The sequence below is a fragment of the Oryzias latipes genome, chromosome 16, assembly GCF_002234675.1.
Source record: "Oryzias latipes chromosome 16, ASM223467v1".
Taxonomy (NCBI): domain Eukaryota; kingdom Metazoa; phylum Chordata; class Actinopteri; order Beloniformes; family Adrianichthyidae; genus Oryzias; species Oryzias latipes.
In genome coordinates, this window is record NC_019874.2 from 26,225,848 (window position 1) to 26,247,324 (window position 21,477).

General features: G+C 41.9%; 1 protein-coding gene and 1 long non-coding RNA gene across 2 annotated transcripts; both read right to left on the minus strand.

Annotated features, from left to right (window-relative positions):
* Positions 1-250: 250 nt before the first annotated feature.
* Positions 251-1,280, minus strand: LOC105356016. The gene is made up of 3 exons (XR_002291915.2): positions 1,051-1,280; positions 791-970; positions 251-721 (listed from the first exon to the last, which is right to left on the minus strand). It is a non-coding gene; the product is annotated as an uncharacterized LOC105356016 (long non-coding RNA).
* An 8,573-nt stretch (positions 1,281-9,853) lies between these two features.
* Positions 9,854-21,230, minus strand: capn7 (calpain 7). Its single transcript, XM_004078334.4, has 21 exons — positions 20,848-21,230; positions 20,549-20,657; positions 18,941-19,092; positions 18,797-18,864; positions 18,288-18,527; positions 17,930-18,016; positions 17,454-17,580; positions 17,054-17,139; positions 16,382-16,475; positions 15,206-15,352; positions 14,976-15,082; positions 14,783-14,903; positions 14,266-14,410; positions 14,077-14,176; positions 13,796-13,931; positions 13,586-13,661; positions 13,358-13,503; positions 12,509-12,571; positions 12,272-12,402; positions 11,791-11,883; positions 9,854-10,827 (listed from the first exon to the last, which is right to left on the minus strand). Exons 1-21 carry the CDS (start codon positions 20,947-20,949, stop codon positions 10,683-10,685), a joined length of 2,475 nt encoding a protein of 824 aa, XP_004078382.1. The 5' UTR covers positions 20,950-21,230; the 3' UTR covers positions 9,854-10,682.
* Between the last annotated feature and the right edge of the window lie 247 nt (positions 21,231-21,477).

A 21,477-nucleotide genomic window follows, 5' to 3' on the forward strand; every position in this document is an offset into this window, starting at 1 on the left:
CCAGTTCTTTGGGAAAATATATTCAGTAGGCAAATAATCCGAGCTGGGAAAAGTAATCCGAGAGATTGCTTGCTCCGCGTGTCTGAGTCTCTGTCAGCTGTGCAACAGAGCAGTCACGTGACGCGTCGTTCTTCGCAGAATACACTGCAGGGCAAATATACATTTAATCGTTAATGCTCATTATGTATTTGTAGCAACTTAGTCATTTTGATAGCAGGCTAATATAGATAATATAGATACATATTGCATGTGTTGCCTTCATTACAAGGCTTAAAAAGGACTTTTAATATTTTGCGGCTCCAGACATGTTTGTTATTTTCGTCCAATTTGACTCTTTCAACATTTTGGGTTGCCGACCCCTGGGTTAGTGACATGCAACGCTGGGATGGAGCGGTTTATTCGGACTAGGCGGGACAGTCCAAGTCGCAGCCCCTGGCTGGGTGACTTCACCGCTGGACTGTGTGACGATGAGGCACTTTTACCAATCTGAGCTGGAATATAATATAAACATAAATATTAGCCTTCAATCTGATTACAGCAGTTTAAATAACCGAAAGAGTAAGTGTATTGATTCTCACTGAAGCTGGACCTCATAGACCTGGTGGGTTCCACTTGGGTACTCTCCCCGCTGCTGGGCTCAGAGAGGATGAATGCTTTGAAGAAGGGGATCTGGTGGGTGTCGGTTTGGATGTTGGAAGACTTTTTACCGGTTTGGAAGCAGCTAAAATATTTTTTTAAATCTTAGTAACAAAAGTCAAGAGGATGGAAAACGTCAGCTGTTGAAACCAACCTGCTGCTTCAGGCTTCGTCTTTGGTTTCGACGGTTGTTTGTCTTTTTCAGAAGTGGGATCTGGTTTGATTCTGTTTTTGGTGGAGAATTTGTCCTTTTTGGTCCTTGTGGGTTTCTTGACTGTGAATTCTTCATCATCACTCTCAGATGGCTCACTGAAATCTTCATCACTTTCTGGATCTGGAAAAGCAAAGAGCTATTACACTTATGAAAACCAAGAGAACCGTTTTTTATGGAGCAGTGGAAAAAAAAGTGCTAACTGGGTGTAAGTTTGGGTTGATAGTCGTCATCTTTGCGTTTTTTCACTTGAGCTGTTTTAGAAGAAGTCTTCTTTGAGGCAGATGATCTGATCTCCAACGAGATTGCGTCTAAGCCTGGGACCCTCAAAGAACAAAAACACACAAATGAGTAAACTGAAAGAAAATGGCGATTAGACCAGTGTTTTTTTTTTTAAGTTCGTATTTATGATTCACTGGGCGGGGTAAAGTCTCCATGCTCCGCCCCTTTCTGATCATCCACCTGCAGACTAACAGATCCATGAACGTCTTTGTTCTCCTCTTCTGACCTGGAATCTGGATCAGAACTAGACGGATGGATGGATCTGACATTACTGTCATTTTGTTGCACCGCTAATGGTAGATTGGGGGTGTGAAGGACTGTAAGGTAGCAGGAGAGCGTGTAAACGGAGAGGGGTCACGTCCCTAACTTAGAGGTGAATTTCTAATGAACTCCTGCCGCTCTGCAGAAAAGATGTCCCAGAAAACCACACAGGTTTTTGCGTAATTAAAATTAAAACTCACTAGGAACGCTTTTAGAATAATGCGGAGTGGGTCTTTAATAAAAATATTTGTCAAACAGTGTTTATGTCCAAAAAAATCGCTCCTGTGAGGAAACTGATTTTTTTTTTTTTTTTTTTTTAACTTGTCCTGTCCAACAGCTAGGCAAACAGATGAGAGCTGAGGGCCTCTTGTGTTGGACATATTTTATTTTAACAAGAGGGGTTATTCATCTTCAGACAAACCAAAGGTATGTCTGAATAAACCCCTTTTGTAATTGAGGCCAAAATTTATTAATTTCAATCATGATTCAATCAAGATTCCATGTTTGAAAATCTTTGGTGTTGGACCGGACGGAAAAGGAAAGAGGGGAAGAAGAGAGAGGGACGTTAGAGAGAGGGGGGGGTAGGAGGGTGATAATAGGAGGGGAAGGGGGGTAAGACCATGAAGCAGCATAGAGCAGACAGGTTTTCTGGTTGTTTATCGTTACGGTACGGTTCAAATGTAGTACAAAAAGGGCGGGGCCTGTTCACACACACTCAAATATTATCAACACACCTGCTAGCCGCAAAAATGTCCACATGTCAACATGCACACAAAACAGATAGTGTTCACGAACGCATACCTATGCCTTTAAACCAACTAGTGTGAAATCTTTCATTCATTCAATCATGCAAACTATTAGTGCAAAGGTGAGCTAACACCTGTGCTCAGGTGAGTGTTTATGTTCTTCTAAAATGGATGGTGGAATGTGAAAAGAAGGAGGAGGAGCGCCCAGCCACCCCCACACCCATACCCCCGCCGCAGCAGCAGCGGCAGCCGGAATTCCCCCAACGCCACACGGGAACAGGCAGGGAACAACCGCCCCCCGGGCGAACAAGACCGCCACCCAGGCCAGGGCCAGCCGGACCGCCGCGAGGCCCCCAGAGCCAGAGAGCAGGGAGGCGCAGAGGGAAAGAGAGCGCCGCCCCAGCCCAGCCAGGAAAGCAGCCCCCCGCCGCGCCGGAAGAGCCCAACGCAGGGCCCCACCGGAGAGGGACGCCCACAGCCCCAGACGAGCACCCCACCACCACCCAGGAGTTCCGGGCATCCCCCCGCCCCGACCCCAGGTACGAGCCAGGACCCCCCAAGGGAGACCCGCTCCGCACTCCAGGCAGCCACCCACCCGGCCCACGGTTGGTCCAGGTAGGAGCAAGGCAGGGGCCCGCCGCCCCCGCCCAGGAGGGGGGAACCCCGGGGAAAAAAGGGCGGCCCACAAGGGATGTTATAAATATGGCCCGACCAGGCTCGGCCATGTTGGAAGTTTGGCGGGGCCCAGCGCCCAGGGGCAAGGACCAGGACCCACCCCCCAGGGACACGAACACCCCCGGCTCAGGTGTAATATGAACCCCCCCACCGTGCGGAGAGAGCACCGCCGGGCCCAGGGAGCCGGCACCCAAGGGACACGGCCGCCATCGCCAAGGGGCCCGCACCCCCCACCAGGGAAGGGGTAGGGGACAGATGGACCCAGGTCCCACCTTCCTTGTAAAATGTGTGTGCGTGTATGGGTGTTTGAGAGGGTGTTTGTGTGCATGTGTGTGTGTTTATGTTTGAATGTATATATTGAAGGGGGAGGGGTGTGTGTACTAAGGGGGGTGCAGTTAAAATTGGCGAGTAGGGCACTAAGGGGACATCTCCTGATTACTCACAGTGATGTCCCCTCACCCTCCACACCAAGGGGCCCTAAATGTCTAAGGTGCGGTTAAAATTGGCGGGTAGGGTGCCAGGAGGACATCTGCTGCTTGCTTGCAGTGATGTCCAAGCACCCCCCCTACCAAGGACCCTACATGTCTAAGGTGCAAATAAAACCGAAAGAGGGGGGGCCCACTCCATACGGCAACCATAGGAGGGGGGCCACTCCCAAGTAGCCCCCCCCCAAGGCGCAGGAAACTGATTTTCTAAATAGGACTGCAGAGGAAAAAAGGTTAGGTTCGTACCCTTTCAGTTTCCTGCACACAGAAATGAATGAATAATGACTCAGAGACAAAACGTATCTTTTGTGGAAGTTTACTCCGTACAAGAAGCACAAATCAAATTGTACGAAGGGTTACAGACAGATGAACAGGCTGCTGCATTCAAAGTCTGAACAACCTGAGGCAGGGAGATGGCTTGGTATAAGAACCCTGCATTTGCATATTCAGAGGATCATACACTGGACAACGGTGTGAAAATCACCTCCACAGGTTGTTGCAGGGACATGCTCGAAGGTCAGGAAGTTTCAAGTGTCAGATCTCTCTGAGGTGATCACGGACATTTACCAGAACACAGGCACCAGCACCCACAAAGCTGAAAAAGGGAGTATCCTGGAGGAATGTTGTGAGAAAAATGGTTTTGCTTGTGCCGTCTTCAAATGTAATATAATTTTGAGATGATAATACATGTGTAATGAATTAAGTTTGAACCATTAATGTAATAAAAAGTAAAAAGACAGTTTCTAACTATTCTGTTTCTAACTATTCTTAACAGTTCAGAAGAAAATCTTGGTTTTTGAGTCGAGGAACTGCGGGTGATCTGGAAGCCAGCGAGCCGTTTTCTGGGTCGAAGAGGACGGTGCGGGAGTCGGGAGCGGAGGCTGCTAAGCTAGTGTGCATCACGATGGATCACATTCAGGCGAACCAGTCGTGTTTTCTCTTCTCCCTGGATCCAGCTGGATTATTTCAACGCACTCAATGTTTTGCAAGAGAAGCAAAAGGCTTGCAACGTTTTCTTCTTTTTGTTTTTGAGGTGCCGGTACCGTGAGTAAACTAAACTGTGTGTGTGTGTGTGTGAGCGCGCGCGCACGAGCAAAGGTTCAAATAGGTAAATCTGTTAATGTTCCACAGTTGTTCATTGTATACAGTGACTTTGTTAACTAAGGAGTAGTAATATTTGGGAAACTTTTATTTTGTGACATTTATTTTGTAAATTGGGTTGAAACCAAGTATTAACCTTTGTTTAGATTAGGCCAAAAGGGGACATTTTGTGTACGTTTTAGGGTAACTGGTGTAATTTAATTTTATACGTTTTTACTTACTTTGAGTGGTTTATATTTTTTTGTTTGGTATCAATTTATATTTTATTTACAAAATTTGGCTAATAATTTATTAAACAAAGCCTTTACAAAATTTGGCTAAATATTGAAATATCTGGAGTAGGGCTGGGCAATATGGCCTAAAAATATCTGATTTCATTTTTTTTAACTCCATTTCTGATTTTTTCCCTCCATGATCTCACATGCATTTTTGTGATAAATGTGGCAGAAAAAGCTGGAAGCTGCAGCTGTTTTTTTTTAAGATGTGATAAAAGCTAAGTTAAAAGAATTAAAAACTGTTTGATTTGTGGTCGTTGTGGTTTCACTACGTTAAGAGGAGAGAGTCGTGCGCCCAGACGCTCACACACGCTTAAACCAAATGCATCATGGGAGATGTAGTTTAATAATCCGCCGAACGCAGAGAGACTAGCGTCTCTGAGCTTCATTGTTTTGTTCACTTGATCCACGGTCTGACACCGGATTCTGTGGAAAGCTACACCGCTAAAGACGAGTTATAGCTGGTATTTTTGTTGGAACTGAGAGACTTTTCCAGCAGAATTCAGAACAAGGAAGTGAAGATTTTAACCACTTCTGATTGGTCAGACCGATGACATGTGATTAAAATGTGACTGATTGGTGGAGACAGTTAAAGGGGCGGAAATTTTCCTAACAGCGGAAGCTGCGGCTAAATCGCGGTACTGTCATCCTTATAAAATGTCTTTTATAGAATCAAATAAACACAAAAAAAAAAGTATTTTACGATCTTTCATATTCCCAATTTCTTAGTGTTTTATCAGGGCCTGTAGGGATGAACAAAGAACTGAAATCCTGGAGATGGAAAATGTTGTTAAATCAGCTAATGAGGGCAATTTCCCACGGCACACTTGACCATCTCCCACGGCACACTGGTTGAAAAACACTGATCTAGTGAATCTGCTATGTGTGACCCGGCACCTTTGACCGTTGGGCCGCCCCCATTCGAGTACAGCGCCACGAAGGGGACACACTATCTATCTGTCCAAAAACATGCTTCATAGGTTAATTGGCAACTCTAAATTGTCCATAGGTGTGAGTGTGAGAGTGCATGGGTGTGTGATTGTGGATGTTCTACCCTGCGACAGACTGGCGACCTGTCCCGGGCATCCCCTGCCTACGCCCAAGTAGCCGGGATAGGCTCCGGCAGCCCCGTGACCCCGAAAGGGACAAAGCGGTACAGAAAAAAATGAATAATCATGAATGTTGTGCTCTAAAGGTTTTCTGTCAACTTTCTGGTTAATTGAGCAGTAAACCAACATCACTGTTTCTGTTTCTTGGATCATTTTACAATTAATCTTGGAAGCAAAAATGATGTAGAAGTCATTTAAAAAAAAAAAACGGGTCTTCTTTCACCACTATTTTTATTTTAAAAAGTTCCCAAAGTCACAATTGCTCTTATTTATTTACTAAAAACAGCCAGCGTTGCAGTTAGTAGAAGCTGTTAGCCAGCATGTACGCATGTGAGCGGTTCCATCAATATGTCTATGGGCAAACGTTTGAAGTGGAAACCGACCATAAAGCATTGGTGTCAATCATGTCCAAAGCACTGAGTGATTGTCCTGTAAGGAAACAGTGGATGTTAATCAGGCTTCAAAAATATGACGTGCACATGATGTACACAAAAGGAAAGTACATGTACACAGCCGACACTTTGTCTAGAGTAGTGGACAAAGACGAAAAAGAAGACGGTGGAAAAGGTGCAGAAATACAAGCATATGTGGACATGATTCTGACATCTGTGCCGGTAACTGCTGACCGAACAGAACAAATACGAACAGAGACAAACGCAGATGAAACCATGAAAGAACTGAAAAGAACAATATTCAAAGGATGGCCTGAAAACAAAAAAGAATGCCCTTTAAAAATACAAAAACTGCAGAGCAGAGCTCACAGTGGTGGATGATTCCAACCTCCCTGCGCAAGCAGATGCTTCAAAAGATACATGAAGTTCACCTTGGAGAGGTCAAGTGTGAACCCAGAGCAAGGGATGTAATGTACTAGCCAGACATCAGCCAGACGACAGCTTCATGTGAACTTTGCTGCACTTAAAGGCCGAAACAATAAGGGGAGCCACTGATGTCTCACCCAGTTCCACACAGACCTTATAATAAGGTTGGAACTGATTTGTTTGACTGTAATGGTAAGTTACTTGGTGGGAACAGACTACTTTTCAAACTATCCTGAAGTCGGAGCGCTGCAGTCAACATCAAATAAAGCAGTGATCAGTTTCCTGAAGTGCGTGTTTGCCAGACACGTGAGCTGTTTTCAGACAATGGACCGCAGTTTTCCAGCAGTGAGTTTGCTAACTTTGCTGAAGATTAGGGGTTTAGACACGTAACATCAAGTCCAAACTTTCCAAAGTCCAATGGCTTAGCGGAAAGCTCAGTAAAGACAGTGAAGACTCTACTGCAAAAAGCACACGACAGAGATGACTGTCAAAAAGGTCTTCTGATCTACCAGAGTACACCTCTACAAAATGGATTGTCACCAGCTCAGATGGGAAGGCGCATTCGCTCCAACCTACCAGTACATGAAGACTTGTTGACCCCAAAGGCTGCACACAAAGTCAGGAAGGCAAAAGAAGAAATGAAAGTGAAGAAAAGCGGCTGTATGGTCAAAAGGCTAAACATCTGCCTTTCCTAAAGCCAGGAGACAAAGTACGTCTTAGAGATGCTTCCACAGGAAAACTGGAGACAACAAGGACTCCAGTCTGACTAAATCCAGTAAAACGGAATTATATGAACATTGTTTTGTCTGTTGGAGAACTTATTTCCTGTTATATTTTTTTTCATACGACTAAATCTGAATCCTTCATGAAAAAGATCAAGAAGAAGCAACATTCGTGACATAAACGGCACTTTGGTTAAAAAGCAGAAGACTGCCATGCTGCGTTCACTGCTGGCGTCCAGGAATTGAACTTTTCAAATAGACTGAGTGATATGACAGCAGGTCAGCTTCATTCTCACACGTGTGACCTCACCACGTGTCCGGCGCTGCTCGGGAATGTGCATCCAGCAGCACACTAACCCACTTAAATGTTCCTCGCTTATTTACGTTGCCCCTATTGACTTCCTTTTTCGTGTGGACATCAAAAGACGCCACCGTCAGCCTGATCCGTGCGTGACCTCCGTCAATTATTCCATTCTGCCTTAGAAAGTCTAATCTGTTTAGGTTTATTGATGGTAATGACGTATTTAAAGGCAGAAGAATGAAGATTTTTGTCTGCAGACACGGCTCAACATTAGATAACAGCAAACTGAGGTGCTGTGAGAGATAAACTTAGACTTCAAATATCTGACACGTCAGGATCTTATGGTGTTTTTAGGTCTTCAGTGGTTCTTCTGAATGTCCTTTTGTCTGAACTTACCAGCCTTTCTCTGCCTGGTTTGGGATCCAGATTTGGGAGACTTTTGAAATCCTTGAACAAACACAAACTGAGGATGACAGGAGTTGGGTAGTGTATCAAGTCAGGGAAAAGCAAAGGCTAAGTGCCTCAGATGCTGAGCGTTCCTGCTCCTTCAAGCTGCGTTACGTCTGTAGGCATCCGTCAAAGTGATGAAACAAAACCGGACTCTCTAGAACGAGAAACGTCTCAACAAAAGTTCTAAAAGTCGACCCTTTTCTCAGGTTTTGTTTGAGGCAAGAACTCAAAGGGGTTCAGAACAGAATTAGGCGTTTCAGATGGAATCAGCTGCACTTGTTTAACTTTCTTTTGCTGCCTTGTGTTTTTGAACATTGACCGCAGGCTTGTGTGAAGTTGTGTGAGGACAAAGATGTGCCCCGCCCAAATAATCTTCCTCCCATCTGGGTCACTGCAGAGAAAAACAACTCACCAAAACACAACTGGTTTCCAAAGAGGAACCGGAGCATGAAATGATACCGATTTGCTATGGAAATTGGAGCGCAACAATGTGGAATCTGTTTGTTTGTGTCATTTATGGAGCAGAAAGAACTTTGAAGGTCAGTTAAGAACCAACTAAAGTCATGCAAACATACTGTTTCTATTTATGCAGCTTTAAAAAAAGGATCACAGCGACTTCCTGCAGCATGAATAAAAAAGGCTCAGGCAGATGGAGGTACACGTTTCTAGATTTTAACAATCCTGAACATCATTCTCCTCAAACACCACATCAACATTCATAAAAACACGCTGCTGCAACATTGTTTTCATGCACCATTGAATCCACTGGTTGAAGTCAAAACAACAAATCTTAAAAAGAAAAATTAAGTTCTTGGCAATGGTTTAACTTTTTTTGGCATATATTTTAATGGTTATGGAAAACATCGGGTTTATGTGATAAAAACCCAAAAAGAAAAGGATGAAGCTGCAATTAAAGGACAAAAAATATGATTTATGCAAAACCCACTCCGATAAAAGACTGTTTTTGGTGACATAAATAAAGAAAATTCAGCGTAGAATTGCATTTCTGAGCATTTCTTATTAAAAATGAGACAAATGCTGTTGGAAAAACAGCGCGTTTGCTACGTAGGAATCATGGTGGAAGGGCTGTAAGCTCCCTGCTCTTCATGCATCTACTTGTAGACGTCCAGATTCATGTCCGTCTTTGTTTTCCACGTCGGAGCTGGTATCTGGATAGAAACTGAACGTCTGGAAAGTTCCAATGTTGCTCGCAATTTCTTTTGCACTGCTAATGCTAGGCTGGGGGTGTGAGGGGCTGTAAGCTTTAGGCTAACCGCCTAAACAGATAGCTTTGTTTTGGGTGATGGGAATGGGAGTAAGGTTGCTCACATCAAAGAGGTTAATTTTAGATGAACTCCTGAGGACAGATTTTTTTGGATTTTGGCTAAAAACAGCATAATCATGATTACAGGACCACTGGGAACACTTTTAAAATGGGTCAAAAGATGATCGGAGTGGGTCTTTGTATGTTTTTAAGGGGAAAGAAAAGAATTTAAAAAAGTGTCAAATGTCAGGTAAAATCTGAAAGTAAATGTAAAAATTGACTGCAATAAATCTATATTATTTATAAAATCTAAATTATATTAAATACATATATTTGATAAAAACAAAGCTCGTTTGAGGCTTCAAATTAGAGTGGACGTTCAGTTTCCATGGAGACAGTGAAGCTTTCTTCACATGATAAGATTTCCAGATGAAAACTGTTAAACTTTGAGAAAAAAATGAAACGTTTAGATTTTTGAGGTTAAACTGAAGGAAGGTTTGAAATGAAATCACAGAGACTCACTTGCACTCATTTATGAAAGGAAGTGATGCTTTCATACCAGCAGTGGTGACTCTGACTATGAATGAATCTTCAGCAAAGTGACCATTACAGGAAAAAAAAACAAAAAAAAGACCAAAGGAAACAGCACAGGTTTGACAAAATCATTTTAGACCTGCAGATTCTGTTGGACAAACATTAACACATTGGAGCCCTCATACAATGTGAAGAGACATCATTCATCTGCTGCAGCTCTAAACCCATCCAGGTCTTCAGGGATCTGACATTCCCTTACATCTGCTCTGCTGCTTAAATAAACTTTAGAGTAAAAACTAAAAATCACCCTGCAGGACCAAGTCCTCTACTTTTCTGAGGAGAGACCAACACATTCTGTTTTAGCTGGGAGTAAAAGAAACTTTGGATATTTTGTGTAGTTCTGCAGCGCAATTCCTTCGATTTTTCTTTTCTTAGAAAAGAAATGATAGCTCCAAAAACTATGCAATTATAGGACCACTTTTTATCGATTAAGCTTTAAATGCATTCCTGATAAATCTAGAGAACCAGCGAAGAAGAAAACGTTGTGCTGCAACTCCTGGAGCTCATCGAACCTCCTCCTATGCTGTTGGGTGTTTAAAGTCCAGCAGATAGTATTGATTCTTTATATTCCGTGTGACAGATAAGTAAGTAAGGGTTGTCGGCTGGTCACATGCGGGCGCAGGTGATTGATCGTGGTGTTGATTTTTATGATCATGAATTTAAGAGTTCTCTGAAGAGAGAGCGGAACCTGAAGTCACGCTGCAGTTGCATACTCCTCCATAAGTATCTTCCTCAGCACCAGAGCTGCTCCATCACTGGAGCTGGGAGACTTTGAGAGGGGAAGTGCTGCCAAAGTCCAAGAAGAAAGGCCCTTCCTGTTTGGGCAGGAAGGTGGTGGGTGTGACGTTGTAGATTCCTGCTGGGACGAGCTCCAGCTCCATGTAGCAGAAACCGCATCTGGAGGAGGACGGAGACAAAAGGCAAAGCGTTTAAAAAAGCGGCTGCGCCATGTTACAGATCAGGGATGAGAATTTCTGTTTTCATTTCTAAAAATAAAAACACAGGTAGAAATGCTGCACAGGGACTGTTAATGATTAAACTCCCATTCTAATCATCTTTAAATCTTTTTTTTTTTAACCTGTCCTGTCCAACACCTGAGCAGACAGATGAGAGCAGAAGGCCTCTTGTGTTGGACAGATTTTACTGTAACAATAGGAGGTTGTGTATCCTCTGATAGCCAAGGTGTATATTTGAATAAACCCCCTTTTGTTTTTATTATTTCTTATTTATTTATTACATTTTATGTTATACTCATAAAAACACAACTTTGCGCCACATTTTCTTTATACATGTCCTCCACCATCAGAAAAATCCCACGAGAACATGTTAAAAATGCAAACGGAGTGGGTCTTTAATAAAGCATAAACCAGTGAGAAGCAGAAACATAATGGCTTTTTGTTTTTAATTACAAGCCTGCTTTTACTTTGTGTAACTCAGAAGAGTAACATGGTAAAAAAATATATATATATATTGTTTCCTCTCTCTGAAGCAATGCAGGGGATTTTTTTCTCACGTTGTTGCCAAGTCACAGTCACATGACCCAAACAAGATAAACACTGTTGGCAGGTGTGAAAGGAAACACAAAAAGGGTTGCTTGAGAAAGAATCCATCCATCCATCCCCCACACATGCTGGGAGGTTGCTGGAGCCTATCCCTGCTGATGATTTTTTTTCTGCATCACCATACAAATAAACTTGAAAAATCATAAAAATGTGATTTCCTGGATTTACATTCCGTCTCCCACAGTTGAAGTGTATCTAATGATGAACATTCACAGACATCTCTCATCTTTTTACGTGGAACAGCATACACAACCAGTGACTTTTCTGCCCCACTGGGAAAGCTTTGGACCTCCTTTACCTGTAATCTCCACTGTTCTTCTTCTGGAAGGCAGCAGTTCCAGTATCGGCCACCGTCGACACCGTCACCATCTCAAAACCAACACTGTATTGCCTGCAGGAAAACAAAATGTATACAAACGTGATAAATAACTGCAATAAGTATTAGTCTGTATAGTCTGACAAATGATTAAACTGTTTATTTTTTATTATATCTGAGAATCAATTTGATAAAAAGACTGAACCTGAAAAGTGGTAAAAAATAATATTGATCTCTAAAATCTGTGTTATTATTTTCTGTCACTGGAGCTTTTTTGTTGGGACAAAGACAAAGGTTTGTTTAACCTATAAGAAATAACATTTCAAAAAACAAAATTAAAAAAGGAGCAGTAAAGAGTAGAGATGAAGCAAAACCGTCGTTCAGCAGAAATGTCATTAGATGTGATGAAAATCGTGGTAAAAGCTTAGATTGAGTTCCAATCAGCAGATAATCTGAGCCTGACCTGGATCCTCGCAGCTCGACGAGCAGAGGGCCGGGTCGCTCCATATTAATCTGATAGATGGGGTTATGTTTGTACGAGTCCTTATAGTTTCCACAGCCTCCGGCGCTGATGCCCTTCCACTGACCATTGATCTGAGCAGCCAAGAAATATGAGACATTCAAGGTTAGAGGGGCAACTTTCTGCACAGATTACGGAGCAGATGTAAAAGTTTGACACTTTTTTTTAAAAGTGACATACCCTTTTTATGTGAGTGAAGGGATTTGGGATCTTGGAGAAGGAAAATTTGCCTCCGGAATAGACCTATGTGGGGAAAAATAAGATCATTATTTCTCAGAGAATTACAGGAGTTTTCATAAAACATCACTCTTTTACTCAGTTTGAAACAGGTCATTTATTAATAACATGCAGTTACAGCAGAAAGATTTCTCGGTTTCCTGCTTTGAGCAGCTCCATCCACAGATCTCTAGAGGATTTTCTGGCAGAAACTGTGATCTAAGCTGATCAGTTTCCGTCTTGGCTTGGCAGTGAAGGAGAAATGCTCACTGCAATCATATTGTTGTCAAAATACAGACTTGCAACCATTGAACACAGCAAAATGTGTGAAGAAAGCCTGGCGTGCTTTTAATAGCTCTGCAGACCTTTTGCAGTTACCACGGGGGGGTTGCATTATAAATGACTGCAGTAAGTGGGTCACACGTGTTCAAACTAAAAACACTTCACATCCTGAAATAGAGAGAAGCTGACATTCTCCTCAGAAAATTAAGTGGTTTTAGTGGGAGAGGATTTTTTTTAAACATATTTACTAAGATAAAAGACGAGCTACTGCTTTCAAATAGAGCATAAAACTTCTGAAAGCAACCCAGTAAATCTGAAAATAAAACGTCTCTCTGTGCTGTCGAACAGAGCCTTTCAAATACTAAAAAGTATGACTTAAAGACCCACTCCGATGAGAAGTTTTACCAGGAGTTTTTAACATCTTCTTGTGGCATAATCGCTTTTAACTACAATAAAAGATGATGGGAGTGGGTCTTCAATGCTGACTTGGAATCTAAATGGTAGATTTTTGAAGAATATCTTCTCACAGACCCGTAATGTGTAGTTGATGGTGTTCTGTTTCTCATACTGGGAGACCACCAGGGTGAAGGTGTGTGTTCCAGCGGTGGTCAGCCTCATCTTGGTCAGATAATGTGGGCTGTTAATGCGGATGCCATCAATGTAGGGAGGGGGGTCAGCTGCTCGGGAACAAAGACACTTAAAACTCTACAAATAGAAAAAAAAGGCTTTTTTTTTTTCTTTATAAATACAAACTCTCACCTGGATAGTAAACCTTCTTGCCATCTGTTTTGTAAACAACCAGGGTGATAAACTCCCTGTTTTGTGCAAAATCATCCTGAAGAAACGAGCAGACAAACATCAATAATCAGATAAAATAAAGGTCTCCCATTACAAAGTCAGCACATTAATAAAAGGTAGGCTGTAATTGAATTCAGAAGCATCGTGCTGCTGCAGGGGAATTCTTTGGACCTTGTCTGTGATGTGTCTGGTGAGCAACACCCACACTGCAGCGCCCCCTGCAGGACAAGTGACTTCCAGCCTGTACTGAGGATTGTTTGCGAGGCTGTATACGTCCTTCACTGGGCCCTGCTTTCCATCCCAGCTGCTGCAGAGCGCCAACACAAACAGAAGCACAAACATGTACACATTTTTATGTGTAATATTTGAATCAAATCAAAATGTATTTATAAAGCACTTTTCCTATGAAGCATAAACACAAAGTGCTTCTTTTAGTTCTCATTAAAGCCCACCTGTGAATGCAAGAGGACTCCCTGAACAAAGCAGGGTTCCAGCTCAGGTAAATGACATCATAGTACTGACAGAGGTCCTCCCATGTGATCCAGAAGACACCTGCAGATCAACACAGTCCTTACAGGACCTGTTTGCTCTGTCTAAGCAAACCTTACTGCACGGAAAGCAGAACAAATAAACCTGAATACCATTATCAAACTTCTTTGCTGTCTTTGGGTCAAAGTTGAGGTACTTGAGGAGCTCAGGCGTCCAGTTTTTCTCATCGCGCTCGCTGTAGCGCCCCTTCCACCGTAGATGACTCCACGGGTTCTTTAACTGCAGAAAACGCTTTCCCTGGAGAAAGAACAAAGCACGCAGGATGAAGAGCATGAGGTCACGGAGGACAACTTTTCAAAATTTGAATCACAAAAAGCTCAAACAGACATAAGTCGTCAAAATGAGCAGAGTTTTAGATCGCTGCAGTGGTTTGAGGGGAATAATTACAATAATATAGAAACACAAGCTTTAAAAAAGAAGAAATCTATTTAAAAAGATTTTTCGAAAAACAATAGTGTTTAGTTTTTGAAGCCTTGAGAGAAGTTTGTTTCAGTTTTGAAGCTAAATCAAAACTGATTAATGATAAACAATCCAGAATATCGTTAAACGTCCCATGCTTTCTGTTTTATTTTAAAGGAGCACATAGGTGTTCATGCTGACCACACTAACCTTATATTCCCTAATGTCGAGAACAGCATAGGCATGAGTTGGCACTAAACCCCATCTCTCCCCCTCTTCCTCTGTCATCACGCCCGTTGCCGTGGTGATAAGAACCTCCCCCCTGTGAAATCTGAAAACGGAGAGAGTGAGAGGAAGGACGAGAAGAAAATCGCCCACAAGGAGGGGTCTGTGCAGCGGGCACCTCTGGAAGAGCATCCGGAAGGTGTCATCCTTGCTGAATGACTGATTGTCAGAGTGCATGGCGATGCGTTCAGGGATCCAGCCAGTGAGCGCATGCAGATCAATATTCTGTACAGAACAAAAAAACAAAAAGTAAACATTCTTACGGTCTAATTTCAGGAAAACTGGCAATTTTTACTGAATTTGGAGTGGATTGTTTTTCCACAGAAAAACAGCTGTGAAAATACTCACCGAGTTGGAGCCAGGGAAGTCGTAGCCGCCCATCACCTTCATGTAGGCCTTTTCAATCAGAGACACCCACAATTCATTTCTGTTGCTGGAATAGGAGCACAGCAACTCCCCGTTACAATCCACTGGCAGGAAGTCATCTATAATCACCTGGAAGAAAAACACGGAACTTATATAAAAGTTTGTTCATCTATATTAAAGGATGTGTATAAAAACCCCCACAAAAACTCCTTTTTGGTTATTATTAAGTGAAAAGTTTGAAGCATCAAGTTTTTGATCTTTTTGTAAACAAAGGTAAGTCTTAGTCACAACAACATGGGTGGATATGGGCTGTCTGAGGGTGAAAAAGGTGCAAAACGCAGGTGGTCCGCATGAAATATCGCTCCATGAACCCGTAGAGGGAAAATATCAACGCACGTGTTTTTCTACCTAAATGCTGAGCAGTAGCTGCGTTTTAATAACACATATGCGCAAAACTTTGTCGAAATTCTATAAATGGCGAAAAAACACAATTTCCCAATTACACTGTTTCCATTAAATCATAATTATGTGGAAAAACACAAACCAACTTGTGCGATAAGCCATTCAAAAACATGGCAACGGATGTGAAAAATACTTTGATGTACAGCAGATACAATTACATTTTTGCCACGACACTGGAGCTCATCATCATCTATCAACGGAGACTTTGGCGTCTGATTTAGGCCATGGAGCGGCGAGCTCCTTACACGTGGGAGCGGCTACGGGTGAAGCGGTTTTGGGAAACGGTGGTTGGTGATTTTACAGAGGAGCCGTGGATCCAACAATTCTGCATGACACGCCCAAATTTAGATGAGCTTCATGATGCTGTGGGACCTCTAGTGGCCCCTTTCCTTATAAATACTTCATGATACACTTACCACACGCACAACAATGGTACGATCCATTTTCACCACATCCCTGGAGGTGGCCTCACAATCCTCCAGAAACTGCACACCTACACTCCCCTTAAAATGCAGCCGCTCTTCTCCATGACGCCCGACAGGCTGGGACTACCCAGAAACCCACAGCACCCGTACGGGTCAACCCCCCCGTACAGGGTTCTTCTCCCATTTAGAGCAAACTTTATTTACAGCTGGCAGAGTCTGATAAATTGAACTGCGTTGGCGTTTGAGCCGTGCAGGTGAACATCAGTCTCACCTTTCTGGGAACGCCATTGAGGTGAAGTTTGACCATGTACTTCCCACAAGGGTTATACTCGGGTTCTCCTCGTCTGTTCTGGGGGTAGATTATGCTGCAACCCAAACAAAAAAAAAAAAAAGTTTGATACTAGCCAATCAGGAGCTGCGAGAGCAGGCTGATCCTAAAAGAAGCAGGACAGAATTTGTGGTTGATGCTGATCTGAAAATAAAACTATTCCTCGACGCAGTTCAATCAGCTCACATGAAGAGTAGAATTAGGAGGTACACATACAAAAAGAGTCCCTCTTCACTCCAATGACCAAAGGTTGACCTCTACGACAAGAGCAGAAATTCTTACAGCTCATTTTTTCCCTCAGAAATTCCATTTTAATTTTATAACAGATGTATTGTGGATTAATTAATGTATATTTGTGTTTGAAATTGCTAACAAACTGAGGCGGAATCTTTTGATTGACATGTGATCATCGTACCCTCAGCCTAACAACAGCTCCACCGGCCGTCTCCTCACAACTGTCAGGCTTTTGTGATTTTGTCAGACAACAGTGGCTCACATGATCCCAGACTTTGTCCATTGACCTCAAATCAATCCACTGTTGAATCTAATCTGTGGTTTCTATAAAATGAAAATGCAGCCTATACGAGCATCACCTGAAAACATAAAATAACTTACCTGGTGATGAGTTTTTTGTTGTAGCGCCTCTCATAGGCTGCACTGATGGCAAGTGATGCCACAAAGGAACAGTCAGACACCACAGTCTAGAAGACCCAACAAACACTTGTTAGTGGTTTCAGTCCAAATTTAAACTGTTTTAGTCTCGTTGTCTAGAAACAAAAATGATCAGACTTTGTGTTTTTTTCCATTTTTTTAATTATGTTCCGTTTATAATTATGTGGGAGGAAAAAAGAATTTTTATCATGGTAGTGCTCCACCTGTTGGAGGAATATGGGCAGTGCATGTGACACCCTGAAATATCAGCTCCTTGGTTGAAGCTCAAAAACAAGAAATAACAACTTTAAGAGACAGAAAAAAGAGATATGACTAAACTGTTAAAGGCAGCAGATAATCCAACCTGTTTGATGCTGAAGCTGGACACAGACATGATCATGGTGGGATTATTGCAGATCTCGTCTGGACGAACCCAGCGTGAGAAGATGGCTTTCTGTTTGGGAGACAGTGCTAGTTTCCCAGTTTTGTCCCTAGAAAACAAAACAAAGTGTTTTATGGAAGTTGTAAAGTCAGCAGCAGCTGTTCTATCGATGCAATGCATCGACTCTCATCCAAAATCTTTCACTGCTGTCACATCGCTTTCCTATTTACAGATGTATCGTTTTTGTCCGTCTGTTGTAGTTTCGGGGCAAAGAGGGAATGTGGGTCAGGCTGTAAAACTAGTTTTAATGGTCAGTTCAACAGGATCAAATATTGGTGTTTACTGGACTTATTCTGTTGTCTGTAAAACATAATCCAAAAATCTTTTTAGTGATTTAGTCCTTATTTAGTTAGCATGCAGATCGCGTTTGTTTAAAAATCTGCAAGAAGAAAACTTACGAAAAAGGAACCGGGAAGGCAAACCGCTCCTTCAGATCCACACTCATGAAGGGCACATAGGCGATGTTGTTGATTGTAGACGTACTCCTTAAAATGGATAAACAATAATCTTAGCAACAAAAAAATGTATATTTAAATGAAATGAAAAAAACATCGTTGCTTTCAATATAGTTCAACACACTTTTTTTTAAATAAACAGACATTTAAACGTGAAAGGAAACTTCTCTGTCTTTTAAAGCACATTTTGTTTAGTCCATCAGTCACTCCTTGTGTTTTAAATTGATAGAAAAGGATGTCAAACAGTTGAATTAAATGAGTAGGATTTTTAAAAGTCTCCAAAGGTCAGCAGGAGTCTCACCTGAGCACCTCGATCTCCTCTGACGTATAGCGCTGGCCCTGGGGCTCGCTGGACTGGACCGGCCGGACGGGGTGGGGCTGTGATCGGTCTTGGAGGGAGAAGTCTGGCCCGAGGGGAAAAAACTGACGTGAGGGTCCCCCAGAACTCGAACTACTACCGGGCTTGGTACCAGGAGTCCCAGATCTGTCCTGAGTCTGGGCTGAAGTGGATTTAGACTGAGACTCTTTGAGACCTTCAGCTCTGAAGAGGAAATAAAAAATGTAACGATCTACTTTTTATGTCACCAAAATAATCAAGCCTTTAGGAAAACCATCATAAATAATCACAAAGAAAAACATGTTTTGTTTTTTTATATTTTTTTTGTTGACATAGGAAAGAGAACAAACTCCCTCAGGCAACAAGATCAGGCCTCTTCCTAAATTCATACGATCAAGCTGACACCTTAAACCAGGAAGTAAGGATCATGAAAGATCACAGAGAAAAAATCCAGGCTTCGGTTTATTATCTACCTGTCCAAAGCTTGGCGTGCCAGCTGCTTGAGTTTGTTCTGGAGAGCTGGATCTGAAGTCTCATTTGACTGTTGGGAAAACAGAGGAAAAAGCATGAGGGATGTGAGAGTTGGTCACTTCGACAACAAGATGTGGGAAACCTACCGTCTTAATGCACAACTCCACCGCCTGAGTGTACAGTTCAACAGCTTCATCGTCGTTTCCTTTCTCGTCTTCCTCAAAAGCCTGAGTAACCAGGAAGTGGGCCCGCTCAAGATCCACCTGCTGCCGGGACTTCAGGGGGTCAATTTTCTGGACTGAAGTTAAAATTAAGATTCACAATAAACATTCATATCAGAAGCACAAACTAGCCCTTTTCCTCATAAATGTCGACATTTGTAAAATCATTTTTCTGAATAACATGGCCGGACAAGAATTTAGCTGAAAAAAGATGGATTATTTCATTATAATACTTTTATTATGTCATCTGACTAACTTTAAAACATATTAAAGCTTACATTTTATTAAAATGTAACGCAGGCCACATTGGAACATCATTGGCTAAAAGATGTTATTGTGGCATTTTTCAGTTCAGTTTCAGTCTTTTAGGACAAATATAAAGAAAAGGCAGCGTTAAAATAGTATTTCTGAGGACTTTGTTGTTCAAATAGATATGAATCAGGAGTAGACAAAAAAATACTGCTGGAAAAAGCTTGAAGCGGTGACATAGAAGCTACAACTGGAAAGCCACAAGCTTCCTGCTCCACTCCCTTCTGATGCAACCACTTGTAAACAAATAGATGTTCGTCTTTGTTTTCATCGCCTGAGCTGGAATCTGGGTCTACTGTACAGTCGGACAGCTCCAACATCATTTGCCACTTTTGTTGCACCACTAATGCTAAGTTGGAGATGTGAGGGGCTGTAAGCCAGTGGGAAAGCGTGTAAACAGATGGGTGATGGGAAGTGGGGGAGGGGCTGCTTCACAATAACGGTCACACTCACAAAGCAATAACGCTTAAACACGTCACAGCTCTGACTAATCAGAATCCCTTGGTATTCAGAGGCGTGGTCCTACCACAACAAACACACACGCCCAGCCACACATGCAATGAGACCTAGAGTAAAAGAAGATTTATCTAGTTTGGAAAAGTAATACTCAAAAAGCTGTAGTGAGAATATTTACGCACGACAAAGTTAAAAGTAATTGAAAGTTATAAAAACAACGTCTAAATCTCGAACAGTGGAGTTTGTGACTGTTCACACCCGACTGAATAAATCTACATCGCCCCAACAATCATTACATTTACTGATAACACAAGCATTGTGGAGCTGACCACACACAACAATGAGGCGCTGGAGCAGCGCCCTCGCTTCATGGCTACACCTGACACTGTAAAATTATGAAGTATTTATCCCGTGTAAACTTGTCAACAATTCCCCACCTCCATGCTGTGTTTGCACATCTGACATGTTTATATCTGTACATATCCGTCTGCACATTACAGACATTTTTTTTATATTTGTACATTTTCTTTGTACATATTGACATATTTTATATAATACTTTGTTAGATTTCTTTTTGCTCTGGGAATGGTGACTACTCAAATTTCATTATCCAAGTGGACTGTGACAAAGGAATATCTATCTATCCATCTATCAATCCTTACTCTTATTTTGAAAATCGTCCTAATTTTACTGTCCTCTTATTTTAATACTCCCCTAACAAAACGTGCATTTGCTGTAGCAGATATGAGTCTTGTCATATGAGAATACCTGCATTATGGAGGGCCTGGACCCGATCTAGATATTCATTCACTTTATCCTGGATTCCCTCTAGTTTGGATCCAGCCATCCCAGCATATATGAGAGCCTGAGCTGCTTCCTATGACACACAGACATCACATAAAAAATTAAATCAAATCTGATCTTTGACACACAATAATAAACAGTTTAATTTAAGTCATATTAGAGACATGAAACTTTAGCTTACTATAATTATTAGCTAAATGCTAACTTCGATTTTTGATAAAGTGCTGTTTACATGGGAAAGACTCAAATGTTTTTCTACTTACCTTATAATAAAATACAGCATCGTTGTATTTGGCGTGTTGGTCATACGTAACTGCTGCTTTGGCGAATTTTACAGCATCCTGCTCCAACTGAGTGAAGTCCATGATGAACGAAACTTGCTGACAGAAAGAACCCTTCACAACAACCTAGCTAAAACTAAAGCTAGCTGTCATAACAAATTAACACAATGTCGGACTTTTACAAGCTAAACAAACCATTTCTTCGACTCGAACAAAGCATAATAAAGGTAATTTGAGCTAATTCTTCAATTCAGAATCCCAAAATGTTTGAAAGTTCTGTTTTCCTTTTTTTCTTTTTTTAAAAGCGTTGATCGACAACACAAGCATTTTCCGGGGAAAACTTGCGCAAGCGCAAAAGAGTACAACTCTCCGTTGCATTCAAGTACAGTCGGAACAAAATATTTTTTATGGGTCATTTTAGATTAATATAAATGTATAGAGTTTGAATTCCGTTGAAATGCTGGTGGAAAAAGAAAGAAAACATTTTAACACCAAACCTTAGTTTGCAGCTATACAAGACATATCAACAGAGACCAGAAAAGGTACAATTTAAACACACAGAATGATCTGTTTTGCATATCTTGGCCAGGAAGTAGCACAAAGGGTTTTGTA

Bases quoted from the DNA above. Each gene is read 5' to 3' on its own strand.
- capn7 (XM_004078334.4), bottom strand. From the start codon at position 20,949: ATGGACTTCACTCAGTTGGAGCAGGATGCTGTAAAATTCGCCAAAGCA. The intron at 12,572-13,357 runs GTCTGTGAGAAG...TTCCCCACATAG, and splicing joins CCATCAACTACACATTACGG to GTCTATTCCGGAGGCAAATT. The intron at 12,403-12,508 runs GTATGTCACTTT...TTGGCTGCTCAG, and splicing joins CCTTCACTCACATAAAAAGG to ATCAATGGTCAGTGGAAGGG.